Below are 23,152 nucleotides of genomic sequence, written 5' to 3' on the forward strand. Positions count from 1 at the left end.
GATTGATTTTGATGTGTGGCAGAAACCAACACAACACTGTAAAGCAATTATCCTCCAATTAAAAATAAATACATTAAAAAAAGAAGTAAAATAAAGCTAGATAGTAAACTTCAAAAAAAAAAAGTTGATTAGCAGGCTCTATCCCAAACCTACTAAATCAGAATGTCCAAAAGCAGGTGTTCCTTCTTGTTAAAACCGACCTCGTGCTCCATTTGATTTTGAGACTGCTGTCTGCTTGAATGATTAAGCCCACTGGCTCTAACTACAGACCTCATACAGATAGACATAGAGGTTGACATAGAGTTCAACCTCTTCTTTTACAGTTGGGATCATCATCTACAAGGGAGGATCAGTAATATACTTGTAAGAGTGCTGAGATAACTAACAGAACTTTTAGTGCACCCAGAGCTAAACTAAAGAGAGACCTCACAGCCCCTGGCCATGGCTTTTCTGCATCACCACGGGATGAATGGCCCTGTTGTGCCAATGAGAAAGGTTTCCAGAGGGGCAGAGAGTCAGTGGGGTGGGACCGCAAGTTGATTTCCAGGACGCAGGGGGGACAGGGACGCAGGGAGGACAACTTGAAGTGGCCTTTTCTTCACACTCTACTGCAATGATTGGAGTTTATCCTGACCGAGTGGGAATGCCATCTCAATTCATCAGTAACCCTTTTCACAAGTTAAAACAAATCTGACTCATTGGTCACGGGTTCCCTCCCCAGACTCAGAGTGGCTCTGGAAGAAATTTCGTGACTCAGTTGCAAAATAAGCAAGCACATACAGCTCAGGAGCAAGAGGGAGGGGGTGGTTGGAGACTTATGTGCTTAATTAAAGAGCAGATGTCCGGCCCTTGCCTTAAAATTCCTTCTTTCTCTTGTGCTTAGATAGCTCAGCCAAAGGCACAGCTGATAAATATTTGATCACAGCTTCTTTGCTGATGCACAGAAGGAAGCCTCTAGAGTAAATTCTCTTGTTTCATGAGCCTTCTCTTTGCATTGAGTACTACTGATCTGGTGCTGCCAATCAGTGCTTCCCAAGCGTATGCATTTTTTTCTCATCTCGGGTGGGGAAAGGCTTTCATTAGGTAGCAACTAACTGATACCTCAGTGCCAGCAAATAGATTGCTCCCTTTCTGGCTGGTTGCTGGGGTGGGAGTAGGGGTAGTGATCAGCTCTCAATAAGGATTTAAGATTATGATCGCAGCAAATGTTAAATGTATTTATCAACTTCAAGGGGAAATATCCCTTTGCCAAGCAAGCAGTCTTTATTAAAAAACTTAGCATTCTATTTTCTTTTCTTCTACTCCAGGTTCAAATACACTTAACAAACCATCCATTTAAAAACATTTTCTGGTGTGTTCAGCAACATCACTTACCATATGGCATCCTCTAGCTTTAAAGAGCAAAAAATCACCCTTGCTTAAAAAAAAATAAATAAGTACAGGATTAAGTTAGTTAAAGTTGAATTCTTTCGTAGAAAGTTCAGTTCATTGAAAGCCTAACGATAAAAATTCCTTCTTGCTCTTTTCTACCCTTGGCCCACAGAGCCAAGGACTAAAATTGCTCTGAATAGACAAAAGGGCATTTTATGAATGACACTCATGATGAAGAGGCATGTCTTTTGTCTTGCTGCCCTGGCATTCTTTTTGCTCCCTGGGAAAGTTGATCTTTAACAAGAGATGTTCACTTGTCCCTCTCATTATTTCAGCTGAAGTCTTTGCGGATGAACTGCTGAGTGTCCAGCCAGCACTTGACATCCTTTTCTCTTGAATGGTGAAATTCAAATCACGTGTTGCTGTCTTTCCTTTCCAATCATTTTCTTCTTCCTAAGACATGTGTGCGCATAGTCAACACACACATCTGTTTATGTAAATACAGTGACAAACCCGCAATAACAGTCTGTTCTAGAGTGTTGTCCCCTTGTGCTCACATGAACACCTTCCTGCCACTCCCAGCCTCCCCTAGCCTGTGGGTCAGAACCAATGGAAATTTTCAACTCTGTCTGTAAGCCATCCACATGCTTTGGAATTGGTGTATACATGTTATTCTTTTAAAAACTACTATTTCTAAGAAGATGATGTGATAAATTGATTTGACCCTAAGGTGTTTAAGTTTGAGAGCCAATAAGCACTGAAGAGATGTTTATCAGGGACGAAAGTGCTAGTTATGAATAATTTTTGTTTGTTTTTTAATTATGAAAGTATGACAACACATTTACAGGAGATATGGAAAATACAGAACAGAGTTACATTGTTCTGCATTTTCATATGTATTAAAATTACATATTACAATTATTTTTTAAGTAGATAAATTAAGATTTTTAGTTGGAGCTTCAATATCAAACTCTCAAAACTTAATAGAATGAACAGACAGAAAAGCAGAAGGATATAGTAGACCTGAAAACCACTATGAACCAATTCAACATAATTAAGATTTATACAATTTTCACACAACAGCAGGATACAAATTCTTTTCAAGTTCCCATAGACTGTAAACCAGGAGACACTGGAAAATATCCAGGTACATAAAACAAGATGCAAAAATTTCATGGCCTAAAGGTATTGGAATCATTCAGAGTCTGTTCTCTTATCACTGTGGAATTGTGTTAGAAATCAGTATCAAAAGATATTTGAAAATAGCCCAGATATTTTCAAATGCAATGTGTCATTTACCAAGAGAGATCTTTGATTTAGCCATTGAAAGCCTCAATAAAGTTAAAACACTGAAAATACACAGGGTGATCACAGAGAAGGAACCATTAAATGGTAACTATCAAACTGAGAAATTAATATCAAAGATTCTTTAAAAACTTCATGGATTTGGAAATGAAATGTCCACTTTTAAATGATAGGTATATCTAAGAAGCCATAACAAGGAAAATTAGAGAATATTTGTAACAGAATAAAAATGAAATGAGAATTTATCAGAATTTGCTGCATGCAGCTGAAGCTGCTGGATTTAACTAATTATTAACACAAGGGAATCATTTTTATCTTTGCATCAAAATTTAATAGCCCAAAGAAATCATTCTAGTTTTCATATATTTATGGGATGGCATTTCATTTACAATATTTAGAATTTGATGGAACATTAATTACACTGTCACTGTGATTGTCTTACAACAGTCCCAAATTCTTGATTAAGACTTTGAGTAAGTATTTTCAATCTTTTGATTTTATTTACATTTCTCTGATTTGTGGTGCTGAGTTGTTCCTTATGTTTGCTGGTTGATGGCAGTGTCTTCTCTTGTGACCATTTTTCTTTTACAGTATTCATCTTTAAATAATTTTAAAATCTTCTTATCCCTTAGGAGTATATTCTTGGATTTCCTCCCCATTTAGGTCACCACAGAGCACTGACTAGGGTTCCCTGTGCTATGCTTTAGGTTCTCATTAGTTACCTATTTTATACATACTAGTGTATATACGTCAGTCCCCATCTTCCAATTCATTCCCCTTTCCACCTGGTGTCCATACATTTGTTCTATATCTGTGTCTCTATTTCTGCTTTGCAAATAGGTTCACCTGTACCATTTTCTAGATTTCACATTTACGTGTTAATCATATTTGTCTTCTCTTTCTGACTTACTTCACTCTGTATGACAGGGAACTAATATATAACCTTTTCTGGCATCTAATCAATATATTACATGGCTAATTGGTTCATAGCACTCATCTGGCACCATTAAATGAATCCAGAGGGGACTTTCCTGGTGGTCTAGTGGTTAAGAATCTACCTGCCAATGCAGAGGACTTTTGATCCCTTGTCTGGGAAGATACCACACACCGCAGAGCAACTAAGCCTGTGTGCCACAACTATTGAGCCTGTGCTGCAAAACAAGAGAAGCCACCACATAAGAAGCACACACACGGAAAGTCAGAGTAGAGTAGCCCCTACTTGCTGCAGCTAGAGAAAACCTCCACACACCAATGAAGACTCAGTCCAGTCCAAAGCAAATAAAAATAAATTAATCCAGAGAACTGAAATAGCAATAGGAAAAAGGAAATGAAGCAAATGCAACCTAAGCTCAAGTCGCATTTAACAAAATCAGGAAATAAAGCATATTTCTTTAAGTTTTCTGGGATAGAATAAAGTGATAAAACAGAAAAATATATATTCTTTGGAATAGATGCTGCAATAATTTTTTTAATTAATTGGCATTTGCATATATCTTGTAAGTGGCAAGGTCTGCCATTAGTCAAACTTATTAAGCTTGTTTTATCTGAATATCATACTTAGAAACTCTTTCTCAAGATTAAGTAAATATTCATCTACATTTTTCTATAAGTTTTTGTTTTTACACTGAATCTTTCTATTTGTCCTGTGTTTATCTTGAAGCACAACGTAAAATGGGAATATAAATTTGATTTTCATCCAAAAATTAAGCTGGTGTGTTTGTCCCCACTTACCAGATGAGCAAAGTGAGGCTGACAAAGACCTTCCTTGACCAACCTTTGTTGAAACTCCTCTGAGCCCTCCTCTCAGTGAGGCCATGTCCTCAGGCTTCAGTGTTTATCATTAGAGTCTAGTTTCAGCAAGAACCCTGCTAAGTCAGTTTATAGAGAATCACTTGATTCTCTCTAATCAAGTTCTCCATCTCCCACCTTTGATTTCTAAATCCCTGGCCTGCCTTTAGCAAGAATCCTGTTAGGCTAGTTTAGCAAGAATCCCCCTACCTTTGAGGTCTCTTCTTCACAATTTTCCATCCACTGCCCCTCTCTCTGCTTCTTGGCTATGAATCCTCAGCTGTCCCGGTTGTACTCAGAGTTGAACCCCATCTCTCTTCCCTGAGGCAATAGTCTTGAATAAAATCTTCCAACTGTTTGAACAAGTGCCAGAATAACTTTCTTTAACAAGGTCAGAAGTAGTTGGCCTGGTCAGTGAGCAGATGCAAAGCCAAGTGTTTTGGACTGCTCGTTGGCCCCTCAAACCCTTTTTTTTGTGCCTCTGGGGTAGCTGTTGCCTGGAAAATGCCCTTCCTTGGGTTCTGACATCCTTTCTTTTCACTCCCATCCTCACTCTCCCTTAAATTATAATCCTGGTTACAGAAAGCAGTTGCTTCCTTGAGCATCTCACCTCCTCTTATGAGACACCATCTGTTAGAACCCCTCAGTCTAATTATGTAGTGACCACAATCTCTATTTTCCTCAAATGAGTTCCCTTTCTAGGACTGAGGTTCCAGAAGTGGCAGGTTAGAAGACAGGCGTGGTCTGCCTTACAAAGGCTGTACTTCTCAGAGCCGAGGTACTCTTGGCTCTACAAAAAAAGTCAGCAGCAATGATGGGATGGAGATTGGAGCCTTTCTGAGTTCACCTCTATTTTCCAGAATATTTATTTCACACCTACTACATGCTGGGAGTTGGTGATGGACAGGAAAGCTTGGCGTGCTGCGATTCATGGGGTCACAAAGAGTCGGACACGACTGAGTGACTGAACTGAACTGAACTGAACTGACATGCTGGGGGCTTCCCTGGTAGCTCAAGTGTAAAGAATCTGCCTGCTAGTGTAGGTGAGGCGAGTTCAATCACTGGGTCAGAAAGATCCCCTGGAATCTGGAGGAGGAAATGACAACCCACTCCAGTAATCTTTTCTGGGAAATCCCATGGATGAAGGAGCCTGGTGGGCTAGAGTCCACAGCGTTGCAAAGAGTCGGACTTGACTGAGTGACTAAACAATGATACCTGCATGCTGGGCCCCGTTCTCGGCACTGGAAACAGAAAAGTGAACCAGGTGAGGTCTCCATTCTCATGGATTTGGATGCTGATGGGGTGGGAGAGGAGGAGGGGCTCTCAACAGGCAGACAAGGAGAATCTCAAGCTGGTGTTCCTGCACCCGCTTCAGATCTCTGCTTAAAGGGCATTTTCTCAGGAGGCTTCTTGACCACCCACTGAAATCATAACATACCAATTAGTGAATTAGTATATTCACTGACTATCCCTCTAGAACATAAACTCAGTAAAGGCTGTTTCATCTTGATGTCCCCATCGTCTATGATACTGGCACAGAGTAGACACTCAGTATTTGTCGAATAACTGAGTGATCTCCAGGTAGGTGAAAAGCTGGTCTCACTAACCCTGAGGCCCAGACTGCAGCACCACACACTTAAGAAACAGGCTGATCAATGTGGCTGGACAGTGAGAGACAAGACCAGGGAGGGGTAGAGGGCCAGACTGGTGGAATTCTGTACACAGGGGTTTTGATTTGAACTTAATTTTACAGCCAGAAGATGCTCTGAGTGTGGGAGGGACCTAACTCCAGCCCCAGGAGCCACTCTAGTGCCACAGAATAGATGTAGGTGTTGGAAGATGCCAGCGTCAGACTGAAGCTGAGCATCACTTAGACTGTTGTCCAGGCAGAAGTGGGCAGTGCTTACACCAGGGCAGAGCAGCAGGAAGGGAAAGAACTGGACAGGTAATAACTGGAAAGCATCTAAAGTCACTATCCCAACAATCGGAAATAAGCATGAAACCTCAGAGGCGAGACTTTTACCATCTGTTGCCATTCTGTGGATAACAACATTTAGAATATGAATGGATGAACTGAGTAAAGCAGGATGTTCCCATATGGTGCTGAGTCCTTTACTAGATTTTACCTCGTGCTTTTTTGGGGGAGTGATAAGCACTCAATTCTAAAGGAAATCAACCCTAAGTATTCATCAGGACTAATGCTGAAGCTGAAACTCCAATACTTTGGCCACGATGCAAGGAGCTGACTCATTGAAAAAGACCCTGATGCTGGGAAAAGATTGAAGGCAGGGTGAGAAGGGGATGACAGAGGATAAGATGGTTGGATAGTATCACTGACTCAATGGATGTGAATTTGAGCAAACTCTGGGAGATGGTGAAGGACAAGGAAATGTAGCATGCTGCACTCCATGGGGTCGCAAAGAGTCGGGCATGACTTAGCCACTGAACAACAATAACCAATTAACAATGTTGTGATAGTTTTGGGTGAACACCAAAGCAATTCAGCTATATATAAATGTGTCTTCACTCTCCTCCAAACTTCCTTCCTATCCAGGCTGCCACATAACTTTGAGCAAATTTCCTTATGCTACACAGTAGGTCCTTGTGATTATCCATTTTAAATAGAGCAGTGTGTACCTGTCCATCCCAAATTCCCTAATTATCCCTTCCTGCCATCTTTCCCTCCAGCAACCACAAGTTCATTCTCTAAGTCTGGGATTCCACTGTGTCTTATGAGGACAGCCTCCTAAGTCTCCTTTGTAAGTTTTGGCAAAGAGCCTCTGTCCACTTTCCATCTCCACGTGAGGGAGAAGTTCTCTGTGGTCCTTTTTCTATTGACCTGAAGCTTCAGAATTGAACGGCTGGAGATTAAAGTGGGAAAGTTGATTTTAAAAGAAGTCAAGCTGAGTTACCCTCAGGCTTTCAAAGAAAACTGGTAGATTAAGACATCTTTCATGCTGTCTGGATTTTCTAGCATCTTGAGCTGCTCCAGCATCTAAATGCAATCCTTTGAAGATGGATGACTGCATGGCCTTGGAATGACTTTTGTGGCCATTGAGAAGTAGAATGCTCCTTTTCTTTTCTTGCAATATCCTAGGAAGTTCTGGATTTTCCCTGTAGGAAAAACTGTAAGATAACTTACAAACAAATAATTCCAGTGAAATTTGGGAGATGTAATGTTTTTAGAGGGAGGTCAAAACATCTATGTAGAAAACGAAACCGAAAAGGTCTGCTTCTGATCCTTTGCCCAGGCTTTTACATATTATTTTTCTATCATGTTTCAACTGTGTTCAGAAGCCTGAAAATAAACACACCCCAAACTGCAGGGAGGTGCCAATCTCCAATGTTTTCCAACTTTCTGTAGACCACCCACCGTGATCTCCAAGATAACTCAGATCTTTATACTATCTTTCATCTTCATTCAGAACGTCCCAAATAGCTGTTTGATAGCGCTCCCTTAAGTTACCATGAATTGGGTTTCTGCAACCGGAATAAAAGGTGTTTGGACTTTGCTTTTATTTATCACATCTTTTGAGTGACCCCTCTGGTCTCACAAGCTGGCCCACATCCAGAACTTGTACAGCCTTTCTTGGGAATATTAAAAGCCATTTGCTAATCCAGAGCCCTACATCTGACTGTCAACTCCTGGCAGCCCCAGGGTTGTGGTCAGTACAATCACTGATGTGGTCGATGGGTTTCCCACCCACCTCCACCCCTTCCAAGGATCCTGGTAAATTGCTTAGCAGATCAAAGTTTGGACCACGGAAAATCTAGGCAACTCCGAGAGGGCTTAGCCCCACCACTCAGCATCCCACAGGGATGAACGCACTCTTAATTTTCCTCCAGGCAGTACAGTACTACTCATAGCGCATACCATCCCATATTCCCCATGTCTGGCACCATAGGTAAGTATTTAGTAGGCGTTTGTTGAGTGACTGACTGAACGAGTACAATTCTAACCAAACAGGAGATTTCTTTTGAGTTATCCCTTATAACATTCCTGCCACTCTCCACTGTGCTTCACCCATAAGTTGTCAAACACCTTCTCCTGATGAAAGGACAGCAGGGCTGAAAATAGGATACTTCTCCTATCAGGATGAACTCTGCTGCTCTGCTCTTTGATTTTTAATGAGCAGCAGCCTGCCTACTAACTGTGTCCAGTCCCGTCAGTCCCTCCAACACAGGGGTGAGACTGCTCAGTTGGCATCGGCAACGTGTTCCTCTCCCATAAAAATCAAGAGAAACACGTCAAGGCTGCAGAGATCAGACAAGTATCACTAGTTCCTCTAGAGAAATCAGAAGAAATGCTACACATTAATATTTGGAGCAGTGACCATCCCCTGACTTCAGAGAAGGGGCTGTTATGCTCAGTGGCCCAAGGACGCCTTTTGGTGGGGAGCAGTTTTCTTTGGGTTCTGGATGGGGTGGCCCCTGTGGGTCACCTCCCAAAGTTGAAGGCAGTGTTCTGAAAGTCTCTGCAGCTGAGCACAGCAATCGAGAAAGGGGAGGGGCTGGTGATGGCTGGGGACTCCTGTTTCATTTCAGAAGGAAGGACTCATGCCAAGTCATTGGCAGGTGGAAGGTGCAGACTCATAGGCCATAATATACGTCTCCAACCACATCCACTCTTTCCCCTTCGATGGAGGGAAAGGAATTGAGACATACTGCGTCAACTTTACCAATCTTCCCAGTTAATTTCCATGGTCACCTATGAGGAAATTAGTTTAATTTTTGTTTAGTCACTCAGTTGTGTCTGACTCTTTGTAAACCACCAGGCTCCTCTGTCCATGGGGTTTCCCAGGCAAGAATACTGCAGTGGGTTGCCATTCCATTCACCTGCCTTGGCAGGTGGATCCTTTACCAGTGAGCCACCAGGGAAGCCCCAGATATTTTAATAATGGTGACCAAACATTTGTGCCAAGCACTCTCTCTTAATCTTCACAAAAGCCTTGAAAACTAACATCATCCCTGTTTTGTAAATGAGGATGGTAGGGCTGCAAGTAAGCCACCCACCCCATGTAGTCAGCAAGGGGTGACGCAGGGGTTACACATCAGGATCTGTCAGACTCCAGAGAAATCCCCGGCTCTAACCACTGTGTAACACAGCCCTCATGTGTATTGGTCACTTTCCCACAGCTCCCACTCATTTTCCTCCCCAACTCAATTCCATCACTGCCCATCCAGACCCTACCTATGGTCTAGGTGAAACATCTCTTTCCTCAGAGACCACTCCCCCCACCCACAACACCCCCCACCAAGGTGTCAGGAGGAAGTACCCTCCTCTAAACTGGGGTTGCTGTTGTTCAGTCACTAAAAGTCATGTCTAACTCTTTGCAAGCTTAATTCATGTAAACTCAACTCATGAGCTCCCTGTGTTATACAGCAACTTCCCACTAGCTATTTTTATTTTCTCCACAGACTGCAGCACGCCAGGCTCCTTTGTCCTTCACCGTCTCCTGGAGTTTGCTCAAACACGTCCATTGAGTTGGTGATGCTATTCAACCATCTCATCCTCTGCTGCCCTCTTCTCCTTTTGTCTTCAATCTTCCTTAGCACCAGGGTCTTGATAACTCTGCATTCAAGACTTTCTCCCTGCTAGCAGTCTGTGATAGCTGAATGAATGAATATTTACACTTTTTTAGGACTGAGGAGAATGAATCCACTTACCCACTCACTCTAACTGCAAACAGGGCTCAGGACCCCTCTTCAAATATTAAAACTTGAGGTTGTTGGTTACAACCTCAATCAAGATTACTCAACCTGAGGGAAGGTCTCTCTCTTGGCCAAAAGCAGAATGTTCTCAGTAAAGGAGGAAATGAGTCCACAGTGCTGTAGACTGGAATCAACATCGTTGTATAACTTTTCTGGAACCTGGCCAGGAGGCCACCTCTTAGGGAGAATCGCTTAGTTATTAATACTTGAATAATCAAATGACTAAGGCCGGCTTTAGAAGTGCTGGCCTGGAACACAGCATCTCAACTGTGCTGGGAAACCCTCACCATCTGCTCGGAAACCGAGCTTCTGATTCATGCAGGGCTGTCAGCTGAGCGGGCCCTGATTTCGCAAGAGTGAAAAGAGAAGCCCCTTTGGCTCTGACCTCACCATCCACCCATACAGCTTGCAGACAGCTCAGCTGTGAGCCCAGGAGGATGAGGCCCTCCAGGAATGTACAGGATGTGGCTGTGTTTCCACTGACTGCCCTTGGCCTTGGTCTGAAGCCTGGTTTGAGAGTTTGAAGTGTGCTTTGGTAAAATTTTTTAAAAATAATACTCTTAGTTAGAGGGGATCTCATCTGATCCTCTTTGCCATCTTTTCCCCCTTGTTCAGATGAATGGGGAATTCAGGCAGCAAGTGAGGCTTATTATTTCTGTGCCATTTTAGCTGAGTTTCTCTCCAGGAACCCATCAGACTAGATGTCTTACCAGTACCTCAAACTCACTGTGTCTATAAGACTTTACATAACTTAATGTTCTTTCTCATCAAATTGGTTCCTTATCTCTCATCCCTCCAATCTGATTTCTATCACCTGCCTTCTTGTCATTCCTGCCAAAAGGCTGGGTTTCTTCCCTTTTCCTCCTGCCAAACGTTTTTACCAACCATATGTTCTTTTAAGTGCAGAATAAGATGGGTCCTCCTCTCTTCTCTAAGGAGTGAGAGATATATATCAGACAATTAAAGTACAGTGATAAGAACAGCCAGAGTGATTTGAAAAAGAATAAAGAGGAGGACTAACACTTCTCAATTTCAAAACTTACTACAAAGAGTAAGTACTATTACTGTAGTATGTAGTACTCCTGTACTACTACAGAGTCAGCACCATGTGGTACTGGCATGAAGACAGATGTATAAGCCAATAGAATCAAATTGAGAGTCCAGAAATAAACCCACATATTTCTGGGAAAGTGATTTTTTAAATTTATTTTTAACTGAAGGATAATTGCTTTACAATGTTGTGTTGGCTTCAGCCATAGGACAGTGTGAATCAGTCGTAAGCATAGATATGTCCCGACCTTCTTGATCTTCCCTCCCACCAATCCCCCATCCCAACCCTCTGGGTTGTCAAAGAGCATTGGGTTAAGCCCCCCATGTTATACAGCTACTTCCCACTAGCTAGCTATTTTACATACGGCAATTACGTGTTTCACTGCTACTCTCTCAATTTGTCCCATCCTCTCTTTCTCCCATTGTGTTTACAAGTCTATTTTCTATGTCTGCGTCTCCATGCCTGCCCTGCAAATAGGTTCATCAGTACCATTTTTCTAGATTTCATACATATGCATTAATACATGATATTTGTTTTTCTCTGACTTATTTCACTCTGAATAATACGATCTAGGTTTATCCACATCACTAGAACTGACTCAAATTCATTCCTTTTTTGGCTGAGTAATATTCCATCATATATATATATATATATATATATATACACTGCTGCTGCTGCTAAGTCGCTTCAGTCGTGTCCCACTCTGTGTGACCCCATAGACGGCAGCCTATCAGGCTCCCCTGTCCCTGGGATTCTCCAGGCAAGAACACTGGAGTGGGTTGCCATTTCCTTCTCCAATGCATGCAAGTGAAAAGTGAAAGTGAAGTCGCTCACTACAACTTCTTTATCCATTCATCTGTCGATGGACATCTAGGTTGCTTCCACGTCCTGGCTATTATAGATACTTCTGCAATGAACATCGGGGTACATGTGTTACGGGCAAACATTCTGACAAAGGTATCAAGTTAATTCAGTGAAAAGAATCATCTTTTCAACCAAATGGTATTGGGACAACTGGCCTTCATGCAAAAGAATGGAGTTGGACCTCTATTTCACAGCACGATTAATTCATTAAAATTAATTTCAAATGAATCATACACCTCAATGTAAGAGCTACAACTATACAATTGTTGGAAGAATATATAAGACTAAATCTTTGTGACCTTGGATTAGGAAATGGTTTCCTAGATAAAACACCAAAAGTAGAGGCAACAAAATAAAAAATAGATAAATTGGACTTCATCAGTTTTTAAAATTTGTGCTTTAGTGAATGCTATCAAGAGATTGAAAAGCCAACTCACAAAGTGGGAGAAATGCTCACAATTCTTATGTCTGATAAAGGTTTAGTACCCAAAATATTAATACATACAGAATTAAACAATAAAAAAATGACTATTCATTTTAAAATTAGAAAACAAGATTAGATACTTCTTCAAAGATATATAAATGGTCTTTAAGCACATGAAAAGCTGTACAATGTCACTGGACATTAGGGCCATGCAAATCAAAATTATAATTAGATACCACTTCATACCCATTAGGATATCTACAATTTTAAAAAAACAAACAAACCACTCAACCAAATGGGAAATAACAAGATTTGGCAAGGATGGAGAGAAACTGGAACTTTCTGTACTGTTGGTAGGAGTGTAAAATGGAACCACTTTGGAAAACAGTTTGGCAGTTCCTCAAAAAGATAATTGGTAACTGAAGAATTGATGCCTTAGAACTGTGGTGCTGAAGAAGACTCTTGGGAGTCCCTTGGCCAGCAAGGAGAGCAAACCAGTCAATCCTGAAGGAAATCAGGCCTGAATATTCATTGGAAGGACTGAAACTGAAGCTGAAGCTCCAATATTTTGGCCACTTGATGTGAAGAGCCAACTCATTAGAAAATGATGCTGGGAAAGATTGAAGGCAGAAGAAGACAACAGAGGATGAGATGGCTGGATGGCATCACTGACTCAATGGACACGAGTTTGAGCAAGCTCTGGGAGACGGTGAAGGACAGAGGAGCCTGGGGTGCTGCAGTCCATGGGGTTGCAAAGAGTCGGACGTGACTGAGTGACTGAACAACAACAAAATGGTAAACAAAGAGCTACTGTGTGTGTGTGTGTGTACATAGTCACTCAGTCATGTCTGGTTCTTTGCAACCATTTGCACTATAGCCTGTCAGGCTCCTCTGTCCATGGGATTTTCCAGGCAAGAATACTGGAGTGGGTTGCCATTTCCTCCTCCAGGGGATCTTCCAGATCCAGGGATCGAACCCATGTTTCCCAAACTGCAGGACTCTTTTACCACTGAGCCACCTGGAAAGCCCAGCGCTACCATGTAAAAGTGAAAGTTGCTCAGTCATGTCCTATTCTTTGTGTCCCCATGGACTGTAGCCAGTCAGGCTCATCTGTCCATGGAATTCTCCAGCCAAGAATACTGGAGTGGGTAGCCTCTCTGTTCTCCAGGAAATCTTTCTGACCCAGGAATCAAACTGGGGTCTCTGGCATTGCAGGTGGATTCTTTACTAGTTGAGCTATCAGCCATCTGAACCACCAGGGAAGTCCCTGAGCTACCATATGACCCAGCAATTCTATTCCTAGGTGTATCCTTGAGAGAAATGAAAACATATGCCCATACAAAGACTTGTACATGAATGTTTATAGCAGCATTATTCATAATAACCCCAAAGTGGAAACAACCCAAATGTCCATCCGTGGATGAATGGATAAGCAAAATGCAGTATTAGCCACACCATGGAGTATTATTCAGCTATAAAAAGGAATGAAATTCAGACTCATGCTACAAATGCATAATCCTTGAAACACCATGCTAAGTAAAAGAAACCAGACACAAAGTACCACACACTATATGATGACATTCATATGAAATATCTAAAATAAGCAAACTCATAAAGACAGAGAGGAGATTAGTGGTTGCTGGGGGAAATGGGGGGACATGGGAACAACTGCTAATGGTTTGCGGTTTGGGAGGAAGGGGTGAAAAAATATTTTAAAACTGACAGTGGTGATGGCTGTACAACTCTGAATATACTAAAACCCATTGGACTGTCTATTCTAAAGGGGTTAATTTTATAACATGAAAATTACATATCAATAAAAGTTTTAATATAGTGATGAATGTTATAAGATGTGAATAAGAAATCAGGAAATGAGGAAAGAATAATAAGAAACCTGGAGGATGCTTGGTGGCAGAGAATAAGAATCCGCCTACCAGTGCGGGAGACATGGGTTTGATCCCTGGTCCAGGAAGATCCCACATGTTGCCCGCAGTGAGAAGCCCGTGCACTGCAACAGAGTCGCCCCCACTAGACACAATTAGAGGAAGCCTGCGTGCAGCAAAGCCAAAAAAATAAGAAACCTGGGGAAATACTGTGCTCTAAGTCTTGCTGGCTCTTATTCCCCCAAATCTGCTCTCATTCTCCCGTGTGTTGTCATTACACTTAGTCTCTTTACCTCCTGATTCTCCCTTTCCCCCCAGACTAGTCCCCCCCATAAACTAGATTCAATCCCATGTGGTGCCCTTATCATTACATGTCCCCCGACAGCCACTATTCATGGCCCACTCTGCTCCCATTTGACTATTACCTACAGAAAAAGGTTTAGCTTACACTCACCTTGGATTCGGCCTTCTCTCAACAGATTTCCTGCAATCCCCCAACTCGACAGCCTTGACTCCAGCCAGCCTCCGTGGCTTTTCCCAGCCCTGGATGCCCATACCTTTTCCCACACAAACTCCAGATCGTTCTAATTTCTGTGCATTTGCTTGAGCATTCCTTCCTGCCTAGAATGTCCTTCCCTACCATCCTGTCCAACCAACCCCACCATTTTTTACAGCCAAGATCAAGTCCCATCCTCCTCCGAAGGGTTTTTCCAGTTCCCAAGGCCCACAAGAATCTCATCTCCAAACCTGTATCTGGTAATGCTGTGTGTCACACAGGACATGCCATTTTACACCACCTTTTCTGTTCTTATTCATATACGTCACACACATCTGCCTTGCTTCTCTGTGTGAACTGCAATCCCATGTATGACTCCTTTCTAACTCTTATTAAGATATGTGCTCTATAAATGCTTACGGGGACAGGGATTATGTCCTTTAACTAGGTACCCCAATATCAGTCTAGTTATTCAATCTGAATCACGTATCTAACAAATAACTGATGTTATTGCTGTAAAAGTTGCTTGAAGAAATCAACTGGCTGGCAACTCTGAGAGTCCTTGGCAGCTTAAATCTAAGAATAGCTGGCTGTTGTGCTGAATGTTTAGCAATGTGGGTTCTGGGGTTGGACCGCCTGGAATCAAGTCTCACCACTGTTATTTACTAGCTCTGTGTCTGTGTGTAAGTTACTGAACCTCTCTGATCCTCTTTACCTATCTATAAAATACAAATAATTCCTATCTTCAAGTTATGTTGGATGGATTAAATGAAGTAGGGCTTGCAAAGTGCTTGACACTAAGCATTCACTTCCTAGGTGAGGCAGGGATAAAGAATCTGCCTGCCAAGCATGAGACTCAAGAGAAGCCGGTTTGATCCCTGGGTCAGCAAGAACCCCTGGAGGAGGAAATGGCAACCCACACCAATATTCTTGCCTGGAAAATTCCATGAACAGAGAAGCCTGGCAGACTACAGTCCATGGAGTCCCAAAGAGTGGGACACAACTGAGCACAGGACACACACACACACACACACACAAAATGTTATTATATAGTTATATAATATATATATTATATATAACTATCCATACAGTTAGAACCCTGTATGGAACAACTGATTGGTTCAAGATTGAGAAAGAAGTGCGACAGGGCTATCTGCTGTCACCCTGTTTATTTAACCTATACGCTGAACACATCATGAGAAATGCTGGGCTGGATGAGTTACAAGCTGGAATTAAGAGAGGAGGGAGAAACATCAACAACCTCAGATATGCAGATAATACCACTCTAATGGCACAAAGTGAGGAGGAACTAAAGAGCTTCTTGAAGAGGGTGAAGGAGGAGAATGAAAGAGCAGGCTTAAGACTAAATATATTAAAAAACAAAGCAAAACTAAGATCATGGCCCCATTATTGCATACGATATAGAAGCGGGGAAAAGGTGGAAGTTGTGACAGATTTCCTCTTCTTGGGCTCCAAAATCACTGCAGACGGTGACTGTAGCCATGAAATCAGAAGACGGTTACTTTGGGGCAGGAAAGTGATGACCAACCTAGATGGTGTGTTGAAAAGCAGAGACGCTACTCTGCCGACAAAGATCTGTATAGTCAGGCTATCGTCTTCCCAGTGGTCACATAGGGTTGTGAGAACTGGTCGGTGAAGAAGGCAGAACACCAAAGAACTGATGTCTTTGAACTGTGTGCTGGAAAAGATTCCTGATAGTCTCTTGGACAGCAAGGACATCAAACCAGTCAATCTTAAGGGATATCAACCCTGAATACTCATTGGAAGGACTGATGCTGAAGCTGAAGCTCCAGTATTTTGGTCATCTGATACAAACAGCTGACTCATTGGAAAAGTCCCTGATGCTGGGAAAGATCGAGGGCAGAAGGAGAAAAGGGTATCAGAGGATGAGATGGCTGGACAGTGTCACCAATGCAATGAATACAGACTTGGGCAAACTCCTGAGATGTTGAGGGACAGGGAGGCCTGGTATGCTACAGTCCATGGGGTCGCAAAGAGTCAGACACAACTGGGCAACTGAACAAAAGTAACATCCACTTACTGGGTTTCCCTGATGGCTCAGATGGTAAAGAATCTGCCTGCAATGCAGGGTTTGATCTCTGAGTTTGATCTCTGGGTTGGAAAGATTCCCCTGGAGAAGGGACTGGCTACCCATTCCAGTATTTTTGCCTGGGAAATCCCATGGACAGAGGAGCCTACTGGGCTCCAGTCCATGGGGTCACAAAGAGCCAGACATTACTGAGCAACTAACACTTTCACATTTCAATGCTAATATATAGTTAATGCTGTGAACATCACACATCCAGAATCTAGTTCCTTTAGTTATACAGATTCAGAAATTTAATTTTTATTATAGGGTGATCTAGAGCAGATGAAATCCTTTCTCCCTCAGTTCAGTTCAGTTGCTCAGTCGTGTCTGACTCTTTGCGACCCCATGAATCACAGCACGCCAGGCCTCCCTGTCCATCACCAACTCCCGGAGTTTACTCAAACTCATGTCCATCAAGTCAGCGATGCCATCCAGCCATCTCATCCTCTGTCGTCCCCTTCTCCTCCTGCCCCCAATCCCTCCCAGCATCAGAGTCTTTTCCAATGAGTCAGTTCTTCACATGAGGTGGCCAAAGTACTGGAGTTTCAGCTTCAGCATCAGTGCTTCCAATGAACACCCAGGACTGATCTCCCTAGTCACGCTCTTATGAGTCCAGGAATTCAAATAGCTTACCTAGATAGGGAAATAGTTCTTCAATGGTCTCTACCCACATTTGTTACCTGAGGCATGCCCTTCTCAAGAGTGAAATACCTGAAATGCTGTCTGGGGCACACAGAACAAAGACTAAGGGCACGTGGGGGAAATACACTTCTAGGCTGTGACAGAACAGCCCGAGGGGCACTTGGACTGAGACCGGAAGCCCTTCAGCCACCAGACAGGATACCTTACAGGAGCCATTAGCAAGGACACCGTTTACCTTGCCTGAATCACAGCGAAGTTACTCAGTGAATATTTAACTAAACGCATTCCTCAGGCAGGACAAGTTTCACATCATCTAGTCCTTCCTCCTTTCCCCTCCGCATCTAGATTCTAGGCAGACAAACTCCTCCAGGCAGGATACCATTCATTGGATCACAATTTTGCTTAAGTAAGTCATGTTTCAACACTCAGATGAAGACAGTGTGATGAATTACGGAAATACTCTCATTAGTAATATTGACGCATCTTCTAGAGGCCCTTCCCTATCTGCTACAAATGTAACAGTGACAATTATTTCCATTCCCCCAGGGCTCAGTGACATTCTCTCTTTGCTGTCCGGAACCCTGACCCTCTGGACAGAGGTCACCTTCCAGAAAGGTGATTATGCTATTGCTAAATTTGTTGTTTTTGTGTTTTGTGGGGTTCCCCGCCCCCATATAAAATTTAGTGTTGCCCTAACAATTTCAGTGTGCAGCTCCTCAGACAAGTAGGTATATGAGGTGGCCAGATCTACAAATTTCCCTCAGAGGATTAAACCCATCTCCTCCGAGCAGTTCCTGAGGCAAAGTCACTGGGCCAGGTGAAAAATCGGGAAAACCCATCCGTCCCCACCCATTGGAGCTCAAGGGAACGCTTGCCCTGGACTGGCCGCCAGGAGTAGGCGGGCTGGTGGGCACTGGGGTGAGTCTCGAGGGAAGGAAAACAGTCACCTTGATTTCCTGCCTTGGATGAAGGTGGCAGAATTCCAGTTGCTCCCTAACCTGGCTCCATCTCATAACTCTCAGATAAAATGCCCTATCACTTCCCTTTCCCCCAAGGCTTTAAGAAATCAGTAGGGAAAGGATTCAGAACTCCAATCAAAAGGTGCTTTTAGGGCTTTCCTGGTGGCACAGTGGTAATGAATCAGCTTGCTAATGCAGTTCGATCCCTGATCTGGGAAGGTCCCACATGCCGCAGAGCAACTAGGCCCGTGCGCCACAACAAAGGAGCATGGGGGCTGCAACTACTGAGCCCACGTGTTGCAACTGCTGAAACCTGCTCACCGTACAGCCCGTGCTCCGCAACAAGATAAGCCACTGCAGTGAGAAGCCTGTGCACTGTAACTAGAGAGTGGCCCTCAGCTCACCTCAACTAGAGAAAAGCCTAGTCCAGCAATTAGGGACCAGCAACGGACCCAGCGCAGCCAAAAAATAAATATTTAATTTTTTGAAAAGGTGTTTTATCTCTTTTGCTCACCCCTGTGGGAATCCCAAAATTTATCTCTTTAGCCCACCCGATGACCCCACTTATTTGATTCTCTCCCAACAAAACACTCTCACTGAGTATTTCTTTGGAATGCCCAAGGAGTGGGAGGGTCCTTGGAGAGCCTTACAGGAGTGGATTTAACTTCAAGTCTCACAAGGGTATATGAGCCTCTCCTCTCTCAACATCCTCCCCCGTAATATTCCCACAAGCTGTAACCTGGCACGCCTGTTCTTGGAAGCCAGAAATATGACAAATATTCAGATAAGCCAGTGGAATTTAAAGCACACGTTCATCATTTTGCTGGTAAGGACTGAAGTGCTATGCTTTATGTTAGGTGTGCCTTCCTCAAAAGTGCTTAGAGTTTCGTATCCAGCGTATCGGGAGGCGCTGAGTTTCTATTTGGGGAAGGCATGAACAAATCCTATTGTAATGCACTGCGACATCTTCATTCTAAAAGGAATATTACGGTAGGTATTACATGTAAAGAACTTTATATACCTTGAAATTTTTTTGTTTTCATGTTTAAGGAGTTTAAAGCAAGGTTAACCTTTAATTTCAAGTTCAACCTTTTCCCCCCCCAATATGTAATGCAGGTTTAAAAAAAAAAAAGCATGAGGTTTGGAGTTAAGCCTGTTTTTGGAATCTGGCATATTTTGAAGATAATAATGTATAATTTAAGGATGCATGATGATTTAATGAGGGAACCGTGACATTCCTGGCATGTGGTGAGAGATAGGCATGGGAGAGAGGTGGTGTCCCTCCCGCTTGGTCACACCATCCACCTTCATGCCAAGGTTGGGGGTCCTTGTAATTCTTGGTATAGACTTACTCCCTGGTTACTCATTTCAGAGGCCAGAGGAAGGGGGGGGGCAGGCCACCGCCTACTTCTGATCAGCCTGGGTTCCTCCCTCTTGCCATGTCCCAGTTTAGCCTTCTCACGTGAGGATACTTTTTAGAAATGTGCTTTTCTATATTAAATGCTATCTTGGATCTCACATGCCAGTGTCATCAGAGCCTCCCTCGAGAAGGCTCTAACAGACCTGAGATACCTTAAGCGCAACAAAACTCTTAGCAACTCCAAGCCTCCAAAACTGGCAAGAGTTTTGGGGAAAGCACAGGGAAATTTGTTCATAGCATGATTAATCCTGGGTGGACTGGTCCGGGAAAAAGCACATGTGGGTTTTCAGGAAGCAGCAGCCTGCAGAATTTCACGAAATAAACGATCTCATGGAGCGGCCTGTGTACGTGTCTTAGATGAAAGTTCAGAGTGAAGGTGGGGCCTGACAGTGGAGGAATATGCCAGATGTGTGGACCACTGAGCTCCTTTAAATCCACAAACATCTCAAGAGACCCAGAGGACATCTCAACCCAGAGGACGAGATTGTACAACTGAACCAGATTATAACTTTAGAAGAGGGAAGCCCAGTAGGGAGTAGACTCCTAAGAGAAGGATAATAAAATTCATCACCATAATTACCCCTAGCTTAGCTCCCCGACAAGAGCCCACAATGGCTCAGCTCAAAGAAGTTATTCATCCATATTCAAGTTGCCTCGCTCATTATCCTCAGACAAAACCCCTCCTGGGCCTCAACTCTTCACCAGCAGCCTAGTAACTCTGCATTGACACACAGCTCCGGGGGATAGGGCCAGGGTGCTTCAGTCTTTCCCAAACGAGTTGCTATTACTAGAAGTGGCTGGTTTTTCAGCCACAACTATTATTTTTAATTATTATTACTTCTTTTTAGGAGTACCTTTGATATTCAGAATTGGCTTAAAGATAATTACAGCTAAACTCTCCCTGGGGCAAGAGGGTTGCAGGGGAGAGGGGGAGGCTGGGGGAGGGGAGAGGATGCCATCCAGTGGCCCTTTTTCCTGAGCAGAGCTGGGACAAGGCTCAGTTTTGGGGGCCTCCCACATCTTGCCCTGCTGAGCACAAAATGGTGTCATTTGCACAGTCTGGCCAAAAAGGAAATGTAACTGAAATGCAGAGCCATGTATGTCGCTCTGGAGAGAGAAGTTCCAAAGATAGGACCGCCATGAATAGCTCACCACCCAGCAAAAAGAGGGCTTCCCACCCAGATGGCACAGGGGTAAAGAACCCGCCTGCCAATGCAAGAGATACAGGAGACTCGGGTTCAATCCCTGAGTCCGGAAGATCCCCTGAGGAGGAAATGGCAACCTGCTCCAGTATTCTTGCCTAGGAAATCCCACGGACAGAGGAGCCTGCTGGCTTACAGTCCATGGGCTGACAAAACAGTTGGACACAACTGCACACACACGCACAGCACAGAGAGCACCTCAATCTCCACGAAGCAGACAGCGCCGCACAGGGAAACACACCCTGAACCACTCACTGGCCTGGAGCTGGGTATTATCGTCTTTGTGCGGAGGCCTCCTTCAAGCCCCTCCCTTCAACCAGGATTCCTCTGGCTCCAGGCCTACCTCCATCCTCAATTTGGAAAATGTAAAACAGTTTCATTTCCTCAATCTTCAACTCCAAAGATCCCTAGTTAGCTTACAATGACTTCAACTAATATTCAATGAGCAACTACTAAGGGCCAGATATTGTTTGGCCCTGGAGATCAAGGTGAAGACACAGCTGTGTCCACAGGAGCTTATGTTCTACAGTGGAAACAGATCAAACTAAAGACCCAAGAAAAAGAAAACACTGACCAATGTGACTGGAGGTTACCAACACAGCAGCAACGGGCAAGAGGAAGAGAGGTAAGAAGAGGGAAGGAGAAGATAATGAGAGTGATGGGCAAGCAGTGTCCTCATTCTCAGATCTAGAGAAGTGAAGGTCTAAGGAGTCACCTACACGCGGTCATTGACACAGTTGGCCAAGTTCCACACGTGGCCCCAAAGGAAATTAAACTGGTGCACTCAGGACCCTCCAGTTCAGTCCTTACCCCCACACACTATCCTCTCCACAGAGGATAACGAATCCCCACTGATCCGGCCCTGAGTGTCTCCAACGTGCTGTCTTACAGACTGGCAGCCCCCAGAGGGAGGCCGTCGCTGCACAGGGATATTCCACTCCCATCCCCGACCCTCACAATTCTATGGAGCCAGTACTTCTGAGGCCATGAGCATGTCTCCAATACACAGCTCTGGAGAAAATCCCAGCGCCGCCGGTGGAAGGCGCCAGGCTGCTAACCTTCTATCTGTCTCTCGGGAGCCAGCAAGGGTTGGCAGGAGGTGGGTCGCCCTCAAGGGACCCTCTGCTCCCCACCTGCTACCTGTGGATTCGGGATCTTTCCCTGGCACCCTGCTCAGCTCTTTGCCTGGGACCTGTCCCCGGCTAAGCCGCCGTCTCTCCTCCCGGGGCCTCCAGACTCCGGCGCGCGCACTGCTCCCCCGGGCAACCTCACATTCCAGGGCCCGGCAACCCGCAAGTCCCGGCTCGCTCGTCCCCACCAGCTAGCTGCTCGGGGAGCTCCGCCCGCTGGCCTTACCTCCTTCTGCCAGGACCCAGAACGATGCGCTTCCCAAAATGAAGAACAGAACTGGCACCTTCCACATTTTTCTTAGCTGACTTGTTCTTTGGGGTGGGGGGCCGAGCAGCTAGTTTCTGGGCTGGGGAAAGATGAAAAAGCTCCGTAGCCAGGGGCCTTCCCTTGATGGAGCGCGAGAGTGGGGCCTGGAAAGCGGGGAGCAAAAGTCCCAGGACGGGAGCGGTCCCCAAGTTCCTTCGCTCGCAACAGCCGCAGAAGAAGCAAACTTTGCAGTTGGTAACTTTCGGATCGGAGTCAGCATTTATCTCTCCCGAGGAGGGCGGGGAGAGTCCGCGCGCTAAGGTGGTCCCAGTCTCGGGTTCGCTAGGACCGCCCCCTGCCTGTGTTTGGCCAGCGCGAAAACGATGACCTCAGGCCAGGTTTAAAGTTACAAGGCCACAGCTGCGGGGGCTGCTAGGACCCGCAGATGGGTCCCGGCAAAGTTGGCTTCTATTTGTTCCCCGACAAGAGGGAAAGGGGGCGCATGCAATAATTGATTTGGGGAGGTAATTTTAAAACTGTATTTATTA

General features: G+C 44.2%; 1 protein-coding gene across 1 annotated transcript in view; it reads right to left on the reverse strand.

Annotated features, from left to right (window-relative positions):
- PDPN (podoplanin) overlaps window positions 1-22,813 on the reverse strand; it is a 34,445-nt gene extending 11,632 nt beyond the window's left edge. The window contains exon 1 of the mRNA XM_068986321.1: window positions 22,584-22,813. Coding sequence (XP_068842422.1) covers window positions 22,584-22,650 — 67 coding nt within the window. The 5' untranslated portion in view covers window positions 22,651-22,813. The remainder of the gene's footprint in view (window positions 1-22,583) is intronic.
- Between the last annotated feature and the right edge of the window lie 339 nt (window positions 22,814-23,152).

This window comes from Capricornis sumatraensis, chromosome 14 (assembly GCF_032405125.1).
Source record: "Capricornis sumatraensis isolate serow.1 chromosome 14, serow.2, whole genome shotgun sequence".
NCBI lineage: Eukaryota > Metazoa > Chordata > Mammalia > Artiodactyla > Bovidae > Capricornis > Capricornis sumatraensis.